This window comes from Sus scrofa, chromosome 4, assembly GCF_054392235.1.
Source record: "Sus scrofa isolate SSC_HxYL_T2T_F1_AM1 chromosome 4, Sscrofa_HxYL_maternal_Yorkshire_Landrace_v2.0, whole genome shotgun sequence".
In the NCBI taxonomy this organism is placed as follows: Eukaryota; Metazoa; Chordata; class Mammalia; order Artiodactyla; family Suidae; genus Sus; species Sus scrofa.
This window is the reverse complement of record NC_139386.1, coordinates 99,345,315-99,362,529: the sequence shown is the minus strand read 5'-3', so window position 1 is coordinate 99,362,529 and position 17,215 is coordinate 99,345,315. Positions and strand designations below refer to the sequence as shown.

The 17,215-nt window shown below is 53.7% G+C and overlaps 1 protein-coding gene and 1 long non-coding RNA gene across 6 annotated transcripts in view; one reads left to right on the top strand and one right to left on the bottom strand.

The window, feature by feature from the left end:
* DCST1 (DC-STAMP domain containing 1) overlaps positions 1-17,215 on the top strand; it is a 23,370-nt gene extending 6,155 nt beyond the window's left edge. For 4 of the 5 annotated variants that reach the window (XM_085022825.1, XM_085022827.1, XM_085022826.1 and 1 more), the window contains 13 exons: positions 4,314-4,442; positions 5,292-5,431; positions 6,206-6,425; positions 6,520-6,663; positions 8,046-8,167; positions 8,550-8,707; positions 11,389-11,488; positions 11,615-11,710; positions 11,849-11,975; positions 12,616-12,732; positions 13,433-13,575; positions 13,721-13,834; positions 16,905-17,215. In XM_085022825.1, coding sequence (XP_084878951.1) covers positions 4,314-4,442; positions 5,292-5,431; positions 6,206-6,425; positions 6,520-6,663; positions 8,046-8,167; positions 8,550-8,707; positions 11,389-11,488; positions 11,615-11,710; positions 11,849-11,975; positions 12,616-12,732; positions 13,433-13,575; positions 13,721-13,834; positions 16,905-17,156 — 1,862 coding nt within the window. In that variant the 3' untranslated portion in view covers positions 17,157-17,215. Of the gene's footprint in view, positions 1-4,313; positions 4,443-5,291; positions 5,432-6,205; positions 6,426-6,519; positions 6,664-8,045; positions 8,168-8,549; positions 8,708-11,388; positions 11,711-11,848; positions 11,976-12,615; positions 12,733-13,432; positions 13,576-13,720; positions 13,835-16,904 lie in introns of all 5 variants that reach the window. The other variant, XM_085022824.1, reaches the window with a different exon arrangement.
* Positions 108-1,289, bottom strand: LOC146404063 (uncharacterized). The gene is made up of 2 exons (XR_014844144.1): positions 1,166-1,289; positions 108-993 (listed from the first exon to the last, which is right to left on the bottom strand). It is a non-coding gene; the product is annotated as an uncharacterized LOC146404063 (long non-coding RNA).

The window sequence follows — 17,215 nt, the reverse complement described above, 5'->3', positions numbered from 1 at the left end:
TAACAATATATATGATACATATGACATACACATACATACATTGTAATCTATAATGCATACATATGTGTGTGTGTGTGTATATATATATATATATATATATATTCCAGTGACTGCTATAAATCTATAATGATTTCTTTTTTTGAGATACAGTTCATGTGCAATGTTATGTTAGTTTCAGGTGTAACACATATGATTTGACTTTTGCACACAGTACAAAATGCTCACCGTGATCAATCTAGGAACCGTTTGTCCCTGAACAAAGTTATTACAATATCATTGATCATGTTCTTTTTTAAAATTGAAGTATAGTTAATTTGCAATATTATATCAGTTTCAGGCATACAACATATTGATTCAATAGTTTTATAGATTATACTCCGTTTAAAGTTATAAACTATTGACCATATTCTCTAGTGACCAAATTCTTTATGCTATATATATATTCATCCCTGTGACTTATTTGTTATATAATTGGAGGTTTCTACCCCTTAATTCCCTCCATCTATTGCTCCAGTCCCACCACCTCCAGCCCCGACACTCAGCTCTTTCATAATTTACATTCTCTTTCAAGTTTATATTCTAGGGGGGAGAGTTAGACAGTAAATGAACAAGAAATAAACAAGAGCATTTCTGGTGGTGACAAGTGCTATGGAACAAGTAAACCAAGGGGATGTGATAGAAACGGGCTGGGAGCGAGCAGTCAGGGAGGGCTTCTCAGCGAAGGTGACATTTCAATGAAGATGTTATGTCAGGAGGTGTTGGACCGCAAGAACAGAAAACCCACCTAAAAGTGGTTTAACCATAGAGGAAGTCTGTCATCACATATCACAAGTTTCAAGGTAGAGTGGTTTTAGAGTTTGGATAATTCAGCAGCACAGTAAACCCACCAAGGACCCAGCTTCCTTTTGACTTTTTTCTCTGCCGTCTTTGGCCTGTAGATCCTTCCTCTTCAGATCATGAAAAGGCCGCAGCGAATCCAGGCATCACATCCTCCTACAACATCAAAAGACCAGAGCATTCCTTCCTCAGGTCTCTCATAAGAACAAAGACAACTCCCCCACACACACACCTCTGTGGTCAGAACAGCAGCCTGTGCCCTTTCCTAAACCTCTCCCAGGCAAGGGGCGCAGAGGTGGCATTGTCACCTGTTCACGGAATGACCTACCTCCATGGCATACCAACGGGGAACGCTGCTTTCTCCCACCACTGTCTTCTAAGCTTTCTCCCACTGATGACCTCTCACACAGACCCTTAGCTTTGCAGCGATTTCAATCTGCAAGACCTAGTCCCGCTTCAGTAATTATGACTATTTTTAGGATTTAAAAGGTCCCATTCGGTCTACATCAAGATTTCAATCTCACGGCCGTCGTCAAACATCTCTTCCCTCCTTACCGCCCCCTTGCCTGCAGCTCGGGCCTGAAGCCTGGCATGGGGTGCTGCGGTGGAGAAGGGGGCATGGCCTGCGTGCTCACTTTTTTCTCCACTTCCTTCCCTTTCTGATTCTTCTGATGTCAGAAAGGGGTTTAGAAGAATTAGAGGAAAAGGGACAAAAGTCTGAAGTCATCCATACAGTTATAATTCCACCGCCCCTGCTCGGGTGACCGCTCACACCCCAGCTGTCTCAGGGGCCCCATTCCTGGTCTCGCTGGAGGCTCCATGTGGGCTGCTCAGTGCCCAGTTTCCTGCTGACCTCGAATGAAGCTCCCTGTAGCTCCTACAGGCCAACCACAGTCTTTTACTTTTTTTTTTTTTTTTTTTTTAAAGGGCAGCACCCTTGGTCCATGAAAGTTCCCAGGCTGGGTGTGGAATCAGAGCTGGAGCCACTGGTCTACACCACAGCTACAGCCATGCCAGATCCAAGCCTCATCTGCGACCTATGCCACTGCTCATGGCAACGCCGGATCCTTAACCCACTGAGCGAGGCCAGGGACTGAACCTGCATCCTCATGGATACTAATCAAGTTCTTAAGCCACTGAGCCGCAACGGGAACTCCCATGGCCTCTTACTTTTGGATGCCTCTCCCAAGCAGGCTGCCCTCTGGGCTGGGGACCCTCACAGGACCCTCAAGTCCTGCTGCCCTCTCTCCATGTGTCCACTTGTCCCAGAGGAAACGCACACAGCCTTGCCCCACCAAACTGGGAAAGCAGGGCCCATTGCAGCTGCCCTCCCCGCTCCCCTGTGTTATGAGGAGCCTGTACCACCCTCCACGTTCACTGTCCCCCCACCCTCTGGGGAGCCCCTGCGGAGCAGGCCCACCAAATCCCCTCCCTCTCCTTGTTCTGGTGGTGGTCCTGGGGTGGCCCCTCCAGGCTCTGCAGCTCCAGCCTGGAGGGATGAGCTGGGTTCCCCTTCTTGCAGCACCAGCCTCTGAAGAGTCCTCATGGAGTCTGTCACCTGACATGAGGAAGTGAACACCCATCCCCTCCACAGACTCTCCTCTGTCTGCCTACTCTCACCACTTCTCTCTACTTCCAGATTTCTGGTCTTGTTTTATGTAGACCAGTTGGCGTAGAGGAGTAGGAGACTAGTTTTGCTCTTTTGGTAAATTCCAGACAGGGGTCAGCAATCTCCATGGGGTTCTCCATTTTTATTTGTTTGTGGAAGTTCCCAGGCCAGGGATAAAACCTGTGCCACACCAGTGACCCAAGTTGCTGCAGTGACAACATTGGGTCCTTAACCCTCTGAGCCACCAGGGAACTCCTTTGGGGCTCTCCGTAGAATGTAGAGCAACTCTTGGTCAACAGTTATCCTGAGAATGCAGAGCAGCTCTTTGGCAACCCGTGTCCTCAGCTTGAATCTTTAGCCAAAAGGCCAAGACCACAGAACCAGCACTTTCATTGTCCTGTTACACCGTGCTTGGGTTAGACCGATCCAGATTTACCCCCAGGGGCCAGGGGAGGGACAGGCCATTGCCCTTGAACAAGACCCAAGTCGTGTTAGTAAGGAAGAAGGCAGAACAGACTGTGGGGTGGCACCTGACAGGGTTTGCGGCAAACCTGTATGACAAGGTGGAGCCAGCCTGGTGAAGACGGGGGGAGGGGTGCTCCTGGCATCGGGAAGAGCCAGGGCAAGGACCCGAGAGGAGGAATGTTCCAGGAACAGCAACAAGGCCCGTGTGGGCGGACATGGTGGGCGAAGGGCTGGAGAGCACGAGAACACTCCAGAAGGGCGGCAGGGGCCAGACTACCAGAGTCTGGAGACCGTGTTAGGGGAATTGTGTGATTCCAAGGGAGATGGAGGGTCTTCACGTGGCTTCAAGCAGAGAAGGGACATGGTCTGATTCACGTTTTTACAGGATCTGGCGGCCTTGTGAAAACTGAAGTTTAGGCGAGTGAGAGGGGAAGTGGAGACGAGTTAGTCCCCGTGTGGGATGCCAGGGACTCCATGAGGGCTGTGGAGACGGAACGAAGAGAAAGGACTTGGGACTTGCTTTGGGAGAACATTCTATCAGCACAGGAATCTTCTAGGTTCCCTGACCAGTTTATGCTGTTTCTTTGGCCTGGAATGCCTAACGACACTTACTCATCTTCCAGACCCAGCTGACACATCAGCTCCTTTGTCCAGCCTTCCCAGCCCCACCCCTCCCAGCAGAAATACCCACTCCCTCCTCGGCTCCCACAGCTCTTTATAAGCACCGCCCTGTGCACTTAGCACTTCATGCTGTAGTCATTTGTTTACCCGTCTGTCTGTCTCCCTGGATTACGAGCTTCAAGGAGCTCACTGTCTCCTTGCAGAGACCACAGGGAGACACATGTGAAACTGCTAAAACATAGCAGGAGGTGCCCGATCAAGGGCTAAAATTAGGGGCAGAGATGATGAGCGCTGTAGGTGTCCGAGCCCGGGGCATATGGAGGTGACCTCTCTTCTCATTGTTCCAAGCATCAGTTTCCAGAATTTTTCTCTTGCTTTCTCTGCTCCCTGAGCACCGAGAGTAAGTGTGAATTCAGTCTGGAAAGGGGAAATGTTGGCTCCCTTCCCAAACACACTCTCACACACACACACACACACACACACACACACACACACACACACACATGCACACACCAAGTCAATCCCCAACCATGGCTTTTCAATCTCAAAACCATCTCTCCAAGCCCTTCCAGAGACTACCACACAATTGAACTCCCTAAATGACCTTTCAATAAATGAATGAATGAGTGGCCTAGAAGGCCTATCAGAATCTGTAAACGAGACCAAAGCAGTATGGTGATGGTTCTAGAAGGGAGTTTGTGAGGGGCGGGTGCTCTGCAAAACCTGGTGGGGGAAGCAGCTTCCTTACTCTGCCTCATCACCTCCTGGACTCTCCTAACAGGTTTGGGGGCCATAGGCTGGGGGACCTCCCCTCATATCCGCTGTGCCAGCCTCCTGCTAGTACCCAAGATGCTGGGCAAAGAGGGCAGGCTCTTTGTGCTGGGATATGCCTTGGCCGCCATCTATGAGGGTGAGTGTGTGTCCCTGGGTACCTGCTACTGACACTGAAGCAGTGACTCTGGTGAGAGCCAGAGTCTGGGGAAGGAGAAAGAGTGGAGGGAATCTCTAGGAGTTCCCGCTCTTGTGCAATGGGACTGGCTGCTTCTCTGGAGCACTGGGACACAGGTCCGAGCCCTGGCTGGGCACAGTCGGTTAAGGATCTGGCATTGCCACAGCTTTGGCATAGGTTGCAGCTGCAGCTCGGATCTGATCCCTGGCCCAGGAATTCCATATGCCATGGGGCAGCCAAAAAAGGGGGGGAAAAAAAAGAAGAAAGAGGAGTTCCCACTGTGGCTTAGCGGTAACAAACTTGACTAGTATTCATGAGGATGTGGATTCAATCCCTAGTCTTGCTCAGTGTGTATTTATCTAGCCTTGCTGTGAGCTGTAGAATAGGTTGCCGATATGGCTCGGATCTAGCTGTGGCTGTGGCTGTGGCTATGGCATAGGCCAGCAGCTGCAGCTCTGAATGGATCCCTTGCCTGGGAACTTCCATATGCAGCCCTAAAAATAAAAAGAAAAGAATTTTTTTTAAAAAGAACGAAAGAAAAAAAAAAAAAAAAAGAGTGTGGGATCTCATCCCAGCTGTTGCAACTTGCTGTGTGTCCCCGAGAGAGTGCCTCTACATCTCTGGGCCTCCTTAGTTTACACAGGGGAAAAAAGCCAGAGGTTGCGTGAGATGACCTCTCACCAGCTTCTGGGCCCCATCAGGGTACACTTCTAGAAAGTGGTCACTGCAGGCAGAGCAGGAGCTTGGGATGGGCTGAAGAAAGTTAATTGGCTCTAGAGGGAGATAATCCACCAGGGCATCTTCCCCCAGGACCAGTGGCCAACCTGCGGCACAACCTCAATGAGGTGATAGCATCGCTGGGCTGCACCGTGGAGCTGCAGATCAACAACACCCGCGCGGCCTGGCGCGTCTCCACAGCCCCCCTGCGGGCAGTGTTCAAGGACCTGCTGGTCAGGACCCTGCAAGGGCAAGGGCCTAGGGGTTCCTCTCCCCACAGGGCCTCGATGACCTGAGCTGGGAGCTGGGACCCTGGACTAACAGTTTCTCAATGTGGGTGGTGCCAGCATTTTTGGCAGAACTGTCCCCAAACATTGCAAGATGTACCCTGGGTCCCTGGGCATGAAACGCCAGGAGTGTCCCCACCCCCATCTATTGGGACACCCCCCGCCCCCCACACCTTTCCAAACACCTGAGTAGGTGGTACTCTGGACAGCTGAGCTAGAATGTCAGGAAATGGGCCTGGCCTTGAGGAGTTTGGGAGCTTCGAGGACCAGGGGACTAGGGGACTAGGGAATTGGGTCCTGGAAGCCCAGCGGGGGGGGGGGGGGGTGGTCTGGAAGAACTGGAGAGCTGAGGAGTTGGGGAGATAAGGGCTGAGGGGCTTGGGAGTCGGGGACATTGAGATGGCACAGTAGTCTGAGACATTCGTGCTGAGGCGTGAAGTCCAAGGGGACCCTCCCTTGACCAGCAAGGATCTGGATGGGAGGCCTTAGGACGAGCTGGGAGCCTGGGAGGTGAGCAGAACAGAGGCAGCTGGGGAGGGGCGAGGGCTCCCAAGGACCATGAAGTGGGGAGAATTCCAGGTGAGAGGCTGTCTCGGGGCCTAGGCTCCCTATAGGCTTGAGGTAAGAACCCAAACTTGGCTAATGCGAGACAAAAAGGCTGTAGGGGCAGCAGAAGCGCTAAGTTCACATGGCTGACCCCTCCCCTCCCTCCAACCCCAGAGCAGCAAAGAGTCACTGAAAGCCGAGACTCAGAACATCACCAGCTCCTTTGAGGAACTGGATGCCCAGGTGAACAGTGAGAGTGGATACACACCTGAGGACGACGCCGAGGGCTCAGAGCAGACAGCCCAGGGTGGAGAGCCGCTCCGCATGTCAGCCTTCAGACGCCGCCTCTCCACACAGAAGATATACGAGATGAAGACAAAGCTGCGTTGCTCCCGTGAGGAGGGGGGGCCTGGGGGGGGGTGCGGCGCAGGGCTGGGGCTCCAGGTCAGGGGGTGGGGACCTCAGACGCCTGTTACCCCTTCCTACAGACGTGGTGAACAAGGCCATGCTCACCTGCCGCCGCTGGTTTGACCAAAAGCACCAACAGTGCATGCGACACATCTGGGTCCCGCTCCTCAAGCACCTGCTCTGCCTGCCCATGAAGTTCAAATTCTTCTGTGGCATTGCCAAGGGTCAGCACAGCAGCACGGGGGTGGGGCGCACCAGGGCTGGGGATCCGAGTCCTTGGCGACCACTGGGTAGATGTGGGGTAGGAGGGCAACGGGGGAGGGTTTTCAGCTTTGAGGACACGGCACCCTCAGAGCCCAGCCCCTCCACTGACTGGGCTTGTGACCCAGGTAAGTTTATAGCAAGGCTCTCAGCTTTGTCCCTCCATCTGAAAGATGGGCATAAAGATAGTGCTTATCCCATTAGGGGTTTCTGATGATTTCAGTGGATAAGACATGTAAAGCTGGTAACAGAGCCGGCACACAGAGGAATTGCTCCATTAAATATCGGCTATCCTGGACTTCCCGGGTGGCTCAGTGGTTTAAGGATATGGCATTGTCAGTGCTGTGGGGCAGATCCCTGGTTTGGGAATGCCATATGCCATGGGCGTACCCCCAAAAATATTGGCTATCATTATTAATATTTGGTATAGTTATAGGCAGGTGAAGAAATGGGGGGGAAAAATCCGGCCCTGGTTCTGGGGAAAAGAGGAGAGTGAAGAGAGGAAGGGCTCGGGGTGGTAGAAAGTCACCGGCAGGAGTTCCCATCATGGCTCAATAGTAACAAACCCAACTAGTATCCATGAGGATGCAGGTTCGATCCCTGGTCTCAGTGGGTTAAGGATCCGGTGTTGCTGTGAGCTGTGGTGTAGGTTACAGATGCCGCTCGGATCCTGTGTTGCTGTGGCTGTGGTGCAGGCCAGCAGCAGTAGCTCCGCTAGCCTGGGAACTTCCATATGCCAAGGGTGCAGCCCTAAAGATCACTGCCAGAGTTCCCACTGTGGTGCGATGGGTTTGGCAGTGTCTCTGGAGCGCTGAGACATAGGTTCAATTCTCAGCCAAGGAGTTCCCATTGCGGCTCAGCAGGTTAAGAACCCAACTAGTATCCATGAGGAGGCAGGTTTGATCCCTGGCCTCGCTCCGTGGGTAAGGATCCAGCATTGCCACAAGCTGTGGCAAAGGTTGCAGATGTGGCTTGGATCTGGTGTTGCTGTGGCTATGGCACAGGCCAGCAGCTGCAGCTCTGATTAGACCCCTAGTCTGGGAACTTCCATAAGCCGAGGGTGCAGCCCTAAAAAATAAATAAATAAATAAACAAGCCAACCCACTAACCCAGCGGAGCACAGTGGGTTAAGGATCCAGCAGTGGCACAGATTGCAGTTTCAGCTTGGATCTGATCCTCTGATCCCTGGCCTGGTAACTCCATAAGCCATGGCAGCCAAAAAAAAAAAAAAAGGAAGTCACCGGCAGAGAGACAGAAAAGCAGGCGGGATGAAAAGGCTCTTGGGAAGGGACGACTGGAGGCCGGGGCTCAGGGAAGCCCCTGACCTGGCCCCACTGCCCACTAGTGATGGAAGTTTGGTGCCGCAGTCGCATCCCAGTGGAAGGCAACTTTGGGCAAACCTATGACTCCCTCAACCAGTCTATTCGTGGCCTGGAGGGGGAATTTTCAGCCACTATTAACCTCAAGGTAGGAGGGGCATCGGGTGAGGGTGGGGGGAGACAGGGAGTGGGAGGAGGGCACAGGGACCAGGGCTTGAGGGAGAGGGCTCAGGAGGGAGGGGGCAGGCTGTGAGGGAGGGGGAACGATGTTGGTGTGAGGGGACAGGCGGGGTGCCAAGCCTGTGGCTGGCCCGCAGGGCCCTGACCCGGGGCCTAATGGTCAGCCAGGTGTGAGAGGGTGGCAGCTCATACAAGGGCAGGGGAGCAAGACCGTGTCAAGAAGGGCATCGGCCACTCTTAAAGTCCCGGGAAGAGCTGGACCCAAGAGTGGGGCATTAGGAGAAAGGCACCACGGAGAGGCTGGGGGGTTGGGCCTGGGCCTCTGAGTTTGTACCCAGGTCCTCTCCCAGGAAGAGAAGCGGGCCGGGATGCTGGGCCTCAACACGAGCTGGGAACACGTGAGCACCGAGGTGCGAGACTACGTGAGACGTCAGGAGGCACAGCTGGAGTGGGCCCTGGGGCTGCTGCGGGTGCTGCTCTCCTGCACCTTCCTGCTGGTCCTCCGAGCGTAAGTCTTGAAGCTCCACCCCAAGCCCCGCCCACCACTCCAAGCCCCGCCCCCGCCCCAACCCCTCCTCCAACTCCCACCCCTGAGTCCCAGACCCCAGCTGCAGACCCACCTCAGGCTCTGAATGTGACTGTTCTTGTGCCTTTAACGCGGCCTTTTTCTAAAGCTGGGTTCCTTGTTTACACAAAGTTAAAGGAAATATGGACATTTTGTCAGAAGAAACGTTACCGTGTTCCCACCTCCTGAAAGGGCGACCCGTCTTTATCTACCTCCTTCAGCCCTTTATCCTGACGCTGAGTTTTTTTTTTTTTTTAACTTTTAGCTTTGACTTTTGATTTTTTTTCTTGCCCTTCATATTCCCCTTGGCTCTGACTTTGTGCCGTTTTTATCGTCCAATTCTGCTTTCATTTTCTCCCGCCTGCTGCGTTGGCAGCTACTTTCCCTCCATTTGGACCAAAGTCCTCAACCCCACCCAGCCTGGCGTCCAGCTGGGCTGTCCTGGGCCTCACTCTGCTCCCCTGCTGACCTCTGGACCCTGTACTTCCTGTCTCCACCCCCGAATGCCTGGGAGGAGCAGGGGCTGGGCAGGGGCTGGGCACAGGGGTTCCTGATCTGTCTGCCCCTATTTGTGGGGCTAGAGCAACTGCAAATGAGTGGTTGTGTGGATGCCCAGGGCCCTGTCGGAGGACAAAGATGAAGGAGCCATATTCTTGCCCTCAAGAGACTCATGATCTAGGGGATGCAAGAGAGGCAGCCACAAAACAGAGATGGTTCAGAGTTCTCGTTGTGGCTCAGTGATAATGAACCTGACTAGTATCCTTGAGGACATGGGTTTGATCCCTGGCCTCAGTGGGTTAAGGATCCGTGGGCATTGCTGTGAGCTCTGGTGCAGGTTGCAGATATGGCTCGGATCTAGCATTGCTGTGGCCGTGGAGTAGGCCAGCAGCTACAGTTCCGATTTGACCCCTAGCCTGGGAACTTCCATATGCTGTGGGTGCGCTCTAAAAAGAAAAAAGAAATAAACAAAAAACTGGCGATGGTTCAAGGGCTATACTATGAACTGGTTGTGGGGCCAGGTATGGGAGCTGAGGAGGTGCTCCTGCAAGGGCCATAACTGGGCTTCAAGAGGCTGCAGATAGGAAGTCATGGTCAAGAAGAGGAAAGGGGAGTTCCCGTTGTGGCACAGCGGAAACAAATCCGACTAGGGACCCGCAATCAAGGTTGTGGGTTCGATCCCTTGCCTCACTCAATGGGTTAAAGATCCAGCATTGTGGTGAGCTGTGGTGTAGGTTGCAGACTCCGATCCCACGTAGCTGTGGCTGTGGCTGTGGCCAGCAGCTACAGCTCCAATTCAACCCCTAGCCTGGGAACCTCCACATGCCGTTAGTGTGGCCCTAAAAAGCAAAAAAAAAAAAAGAAAGAAAAAAGAAAAAGAAAAAGAAAAAGAAAGTTATTCTCTTGGCCAGGATTCCATCACATGTGAGATGTGCAAGGCAGAGGCTGGGGTTGAGGACTGGGCTGAAGTGGCCATGGCCAGAACAGTCTGGAAATCCCTCCAAGAGGGCCCTGAACTGCCCCCACCCCCATTCCCCACCCATTGCAGGGTTGCAGAGTGGACTGGAGAAGCCTGCAGGGAGGGAGGCTATGGGAGGTCAGAGGTTAGGTAGGGAGCCTGGCTGGAGTGGGGTGTGGCAGGAAGTTGCTCTGAGATGGAGGGAGGAAGAGTGAAGGTGTCACAGGTCTCAGAGCCAGTTTGGGGAGGGAAGGAAGAAGGCACGGAATCAATAGCCACTTGCAGGCTTTCAGCCTGGGTGAGGTCCCTCCCTGCGGGGGCAGAGCTGGCGCGGGGGTGGGGCCAGACTCAGGGGGGGCCAGACTCAGGAGGCCCCAGCGGGCCCAGCCGCCGTAGGTCTCTCCACAAGGGGGCGCTCACAGTCTTTCTTTGCATGTACAGTTATTTCTATCTTAAAGGCAAAGATGTAGATTTTTACAGGGTCCCAGAACCCATAGCATTGGAACTTATGTTTCACAGTTTACAGAGCTTATTTCATGTACTTTTACAGTTTTAAACACATTTCCAACAATTAACATTTTTTCCCTCAGGAAACGGAAGCATTATGGGGGACTTGGGAGAGACACAGAAGAGAGCTCCATTGGTGCAGGCACACACTCACACTCACACACAGCCAGCCCTGCTGTACTCAAGGGAGTGTCAGACGAGAAGGGAAATAGTTTTGGAATGAGTTTTGCTTGAAGTGACCTCCAGGAGATGTTTGGAAGGCTCTCCTGAGAGGCAGGGACTTGAGAGGTGAATGCGGGAGTCAGTGGGTCAGGTGATGTCTGCAACCTTGCCGGTTTCCCGTCTCCGTGCCTTTGTTCCTGCTCTTTCCTCTGCTTGATATACTTCCTGAAGGTTCCATGCCTGGGAAACCCTTCCCTAGCTCCCAGCCACACGCGTGCTCTAACATGACCCATCCCTCCTCTCCTCTGTTATGTCTCATCAGTATGTATGTTTTTCACTGGACTGGGGGCGGCTGGGGGGCAGGAGGGAGCTCCGTCTTCTTCTAGGACACAGATGGTGCTCAGTGCACGCTGAGAGGCTGGCCAATGACTGTGCATCAGAGAAGCCCATGGCTGGGGGTGGGTGACCCTGGAGGCGACCAAGGCACCCTCACCCACAGGTGCTTCTCCTACGTGGACAATTATAACGGGGACATCCGCTTCGACAACATCTATATCAGCACCTACTTCTGCCAGATCGATGATCGCAGGAAGAAGCTGGTGAGTGGGCACAGCCCGGCCCAAGGGGGCCCTGCTCTGTGCCCTGTGTGGCTTCCCGCTCCAGGAGGGCAGAGCGGAAGGGGAGGGGGCACACCGGGTTTCTCCCTGTGTGGACCTTGTTCCCAGGGCAAGCGGACTCTGCTGCCGCTCCGCAAAGCTGAGAAGAAAACTGTCATCTTCCCCAGGGATCCCATGATCCAGGCCTCAGAAATGAAAAATGTGGTGAGGCTGGTGGGAGGGCAGGCCGCCAGATCCTACTAGAGGCAGGGGTCTGAGGGGTGGGGGGCAAAGGTGGCAGAGCGGGCTCTGCGCCAGGGCAGGTGGCGCTGCCCAGCTCTGCCCCTCCTGCTCGCTGGGCAGATACGGGAGCTCTTGGAGACCCTGCCTGTGCTGCTGCTGCTGGGGGTGCTGTGTGGCCTGGACGGGGCCCTCTACTCCATCTTCGACACCATCCGCCACCACTCCTTCCTGCAGTACTCCTTCCGCAGTGAGCGAGCTCGGGGAGAGGCGGGGAGGCTCCCAGCCCAGGAGACACCCCCTGAAGAGCACCCACCCCTGTGCGGCCACCCCACCCCAATTCTTCCCATTTTGTCACCTCCTTCTGCATCTCAGCCCCTCCCCGTCCTCCCCAACCCCGGGCTGGAATACCAGCCCTGAAACCTGACAGCTGTCACTGGGGTTCTCAGTTTCCAACCTTCCTTTGTATCTTCCAAAGGGAGGGGTTCGTGTGCAGGGAAGGGATGGCAAGTTGGGTGCAGCTGAGAGGTTTTCTTTTTCTTTTTAGGGCCGTACCTGTGGCACATGGAGGTTCCCAGGCTAGGGGTCGAATTGGAACTGCAGCTGCTGCTGGCCACAGCCACAGCAATGCCAGATCCAAGCCATGCATGTGATCTACACCACAGCTGATGGCAATGCCGGATCCTTAACCCACTGAGTGAGGCCAGAGATCGAACCCACATCCTCAAGGTTACTAGTCTGGTTCTGTGCCACAACGGGAACTCTGCCGAGATGTATGTCTATGCCTTGACCTCTCCCATACATCCAATCCCTGTCTGCCCCATCCCCTTATCTCCAATTCTTTCCTCCAATACTCCCCCCACACACTATGGCCCCTGTCCTGGCCTCAGGCAGTCATAAACTGGAGGTGAAAGTCGGGGGAGACTCCATGCTGGCCCGGCTTCTTCGGAAAACTATTGGGGCTCTGAACACGTCCTCGGAGACAGTGGTGGAATCGAACAACATGCGTGAGTGATGCTGAAAGTTTTCTTTCCAAGAGTTGGGGGGAGTTCCCATTGTGTCTCAATGGGTTAAGAACCTGACTAGTATCCATCAGGATGAGTGTTCAATCCCCGGCCTCGCTCGGTGGGTTAAGGTCCCCGAGTTGCCGGGAGCTGAGGTGGAGGTTGCAGATGCGGCTCAGATCCAGTGTGGCTTGTGACTGTGGTATAGGCTGGCAACCGCAGCTCCAATTCAACCCCTAGCCCGGGAACTTCCATATGCTGAAGGTACAGCCCTAAAAAGAATAAAAAAAAAGAGGTAGGGGACTGACTGGGCCTTGGCAGCGAGAGGGGGTCGGCGTGCTTGTGTTAGAGAAATCAGAGCAGGAAACATCAGGTCAGGTTCGAAGAGTTGGAAACTGACAGGCTTGGGTCAGAGGGGCTGAGGGCTGGGGCCTTGGGACCAGAGGGGCCCGGCCCTTTGGAGCAATGCTGTTCAGCAGAACTTTCTGCAGTGATGGAACATTTCTACATCTGTGCCATGTTGAGCAAAGAGCTTCATGGGCCTGGTGGCTGCAGTATTGATGACACAGCCCTGCAGGATGAGGAGCCGCCAGGGGGAGAGCTGGAAAATCAGAGATCTAAGCCACGCCCCCACTGGCATGGGGAGGTCAACCTGGAGAGGAGCAGCGGGCAGACCGGCTGATGGCCCCATCCCCTCCCGCAGCCTGCCTGCCCCAGCCTGTGCCCCTGAGTCCCAGCGCCTATGTGAGGGCTGCGCTACCAAGCGGCCTGCTGGTGTGTCTCTGCCTGCTCCAGGCTTTCGGCTACCGGCTCCGGAGAGTCATCGCAGCCTTCTACTTCCCCAAGGTGTGCCCTGTCCCAACCTCGACACCCCTAGCGTGCACACACACACACACACCACACACACACACACACCAGCCTGCGCCCAGCCCCCCACCAGCCCCAACTTTGGGGGACGCCTTCTTCCTCTGTACTGTCTCTCTGGCCCCAGCGAGAGAAGAAGCGGATCCTCTTCCTCTACAACGATCTCCTGAGGAAGAGAGTGGCCTTCACCCAACTGAGGAGGGCCGCCATCGTGAGGCGGGCGAGACAGCAGAGGGCTCCAGTAAGTCCAGGCTTGCACTCTTGTGCCCCCACCCCCGCCGCCCCGACTGGGTCTGAGAACTGAGGGGGAGGGGCCTCTCCCTTCAGTCCACCCAGCCTCCACCAAGGTCCCAGGCCTACTGATCACAGTGAGTTCTGGTGAGATGCATGCTAAGTGTCACCCAGCTCCTGGAGGGCAAAGCGATGTACATCTCTGGACCCCAGGATTCAGCCCAGCCTGGGAAGCAGACAGTAAAGGGGAATCAGATTTGATACAGTTGGGTCAGAGGAAAGCAAGAGAGGTTCAGCAGAAACAAGGGACCCTGCGGCTTAGCAGGTTAAGAACTCGACATAGGAATTCCCATCGTGCCTCAAAGGTAACAAACCCAACTAGTATCCATGAGGACACAGGTTGAATCCCTGGCCCTGCTCAGTGGGTTAAGGATTAGGCATTGCCATGAGCTGCAGTGCAGGTCACAGATGGGTCTCGGATATGGCCTTGCTGTGGGTAGGCTGGCAGCTGCAGCCCTGGTTCTTTCCCTAGCCTGGAAACTTCCATATGCCGTGGGTGTGCCCCCCCCCCCAAAGGATCTGACATAGTGTCCGGGAGGATGTGGGTTTTATCCCTGGCTTCACTCAGTGCATTAAAAGGATCTGGTGTTGCTGCAAGCTATAGCTGGCTCAGATCCAGTGTTGCTGTGGCTGTGGTGTAGGCCAGCAGCTGCAGCTCCGTTTCAACCCCAGCCCAGCATTTCTATATGCTGCAGGTGCAGCCATTGGGGTGGGGGCGGGGGAAGAAAGAAGGGGCCTAGGGCAAGGCCACAGGTTCTTCTGAGAGGGATGCAGTGCAGATCCTGGGAGGGAGGGTGGGTAGGCAGGTGGGCTGGGATCAGTGAGGCCTCATGAAAAGGTATGTGGTATAACAGAGCACACGGTCAGAAGAATCAGGTTCTAATCCACACTCCCTCATTAAGCTGTGTAGCCTTGGCCATGGTCTTCCCTGAAGTGCAGTTTTTCCCTCTGAAGAATAGGAGTTTGGACAGATCTGTATGGCCTGCTCGCTAGAATCAGTAATAGAATGGTGGTCAGATGTGGGGCTCTGGTACCAGAGGGCCTGGGTTTGAATCCTGGCTCCTCCCCTTCTTACTATGACTTAATTAAATGCTGAGCTTTCATTGGTTTTTACCTTCTGTAAAATGGAATTAACTCCCCCATCTAGTTGTAGTAAGGATTTTTTTTTTTTTTTGCCTTTGTACCATTTCTAGGGCCGCTTCACAGCATATGGAGATTCCCAGGCTAGTGGTCTAATCAGAGCTGTAACTGCCAGCCTACGCCACAGCCACGCCAGATCCAAGCCGCGTCCGCAACCTACACCACAGCTCACAGCAACACCGGATCCTTAACCCACTGAACAAGACCAGGGATCGAGCCCACAACCTCATGGTTCCTAGTCGGATTCGTTAACCACTGAGCCACAACAGGAACTCCTGTAGTAAGGATTAAATGAGTTTCACTGTCATGATGCAGGCACGTAATTCATTGTGTGATCCTAGGCAAGTAACCACCTCTCCAAGCATCAGTTTTCTTGCCTGAAAAAGAGATGATGATAATAACAATATCTGCCTTCCATGGTTATTTTTTGAATTGAGTCAATTTACTTACAGTTTCTTGGTACAGGACCCACATTACTTAAAAAAAGTGTGGCAGCCGTTCTTATTCAATCAGCCCTAAGAAAGCTCTGAAAAGTGAGAGACTGTGTTTGCTTGACTTTTTCCTTCAGTGCCTAGAATCTCCAACTCCCATGATGCACAATAGGGGCTGAATGAATGTCTGATGAAAAAAATTAGCATACCATGCGAGCCGGTGAGCGTCATGTCCCCCTATTCCACCATCTTGATGCGGCCTCTTAAGAAACCCACTCAAAATGAACATACTGGAGTTCCCGTCGCGGCTCAGTGGTTAACGTATCCGACTAGGAACCATGAGGTTGCAGGTTCGATCCCTGGCCTTGCTCAGTGGGTTAAGGATCCGGCATTGCTGTGACCTGTGGTGTAGGTCGCAGATGCAGTTCGGTTGCTGCATTGCTGTGGCTCTGGCATAGGCCGGCGGCTACAGCTCTGATTCGACCCCTAGCCTGGGAACCTCCATATGCTGTGGGAGCGGCCCAAGAAATGGAAAAAAGACAAAAAAAAAAAAAAAAAGAAGAAGGCCAAGCCGAAGAGTTCTGCATTTTTCTGGCAGGAAGTGGGGCCCCTGGAGTCTCTTGAGCAAAGAGTGACATGATAAAGTAGCCTGAGAATTCCTGGCAATTGTGTGGAGAGAAGGTGGGGTGAGGGGGAGGGAGCATAATGAGCCAGGCTTATGATTTGGAATCAAGGTACCTAGGTCCAGCCAGGTTTGGTTATTTCCTGGCTGTCTGCCTTTGGAAAAATCACCTAACATTTGTGAGATTCATCTTTCTTACATATAAGGTGGGGGAACACAGTAGTAATAGTCTTACCTGCCCTACTCACTTCTCAGCCCCAAGGTAAGAATCAAATTAAGACACATTTGGGGAGGAGTTCCCCATGAGGCACAGTGGAAACGAATCTGACTAGTAACCATGAGGTTGCGGTTTGATCCTTGGCCTCGCCCAGTGGGTTAAGGATATAGTGTTGCCGTGAGCTGTGGTGTGGGTCGCAGACAAGTCTCAGATCCTGCGTGGCTGTAGCTGTGGTGCAGGTCGGCAGCTGTAGCTCCAATTCGACCCCTAGCCTGGGAACCTCTGTATGCTGCGGGTGCGGCCCGAAAAAGAAAAAAAAGAACAAGACAAATTATGGGAAAGTGTAAATGATGATGATTGTTGCTGTTACTGGTTGGTTCCTCCCAAGGCTGCATCCTCCCACTTCATCACGGAGGGAGGCTCACGGAGTGAAGGATGCTCTCTAGGATCCACTTCTTAGCAACCTTGTCTTCCAGGGTCTTCTGTGCCCAAGCTGGCTTCCCCCAACATGTAGACATAGTCAGTCCTTCAGACAAGAAGTGCTGTCCAATAACCCCTTCTCTCCTCCCTGCTCCTCGAAGAGCTCTAAACCTGCCTTGCCTGCCAACAGCGCCGCCGCCTGGCGGACATCCTGCACCGCCGCTGTCCTCTCTTGCGCCCCTGGCTCCGCCGGCGATGCGTGGTGTGCCAGGCATCCGAGACGCCCGAGTCCTACGTGTGCCCTACGCCTGACTGCGAGGCGGTGTACTGCCGATCCTGCTGGAACGATATGCGGCAGCGGTGCCCGGTCTGCACACCCCGCGAGGAGCTCTCCTCCTCCGCCTACAGCGACAGCAACGATGACGCTACCTATGCAGAGTGAAGGGGGTTCCTCCTCGCTCTCCCACATGCTCCTTCCTGTTTAATAAATGCTTAGTACAC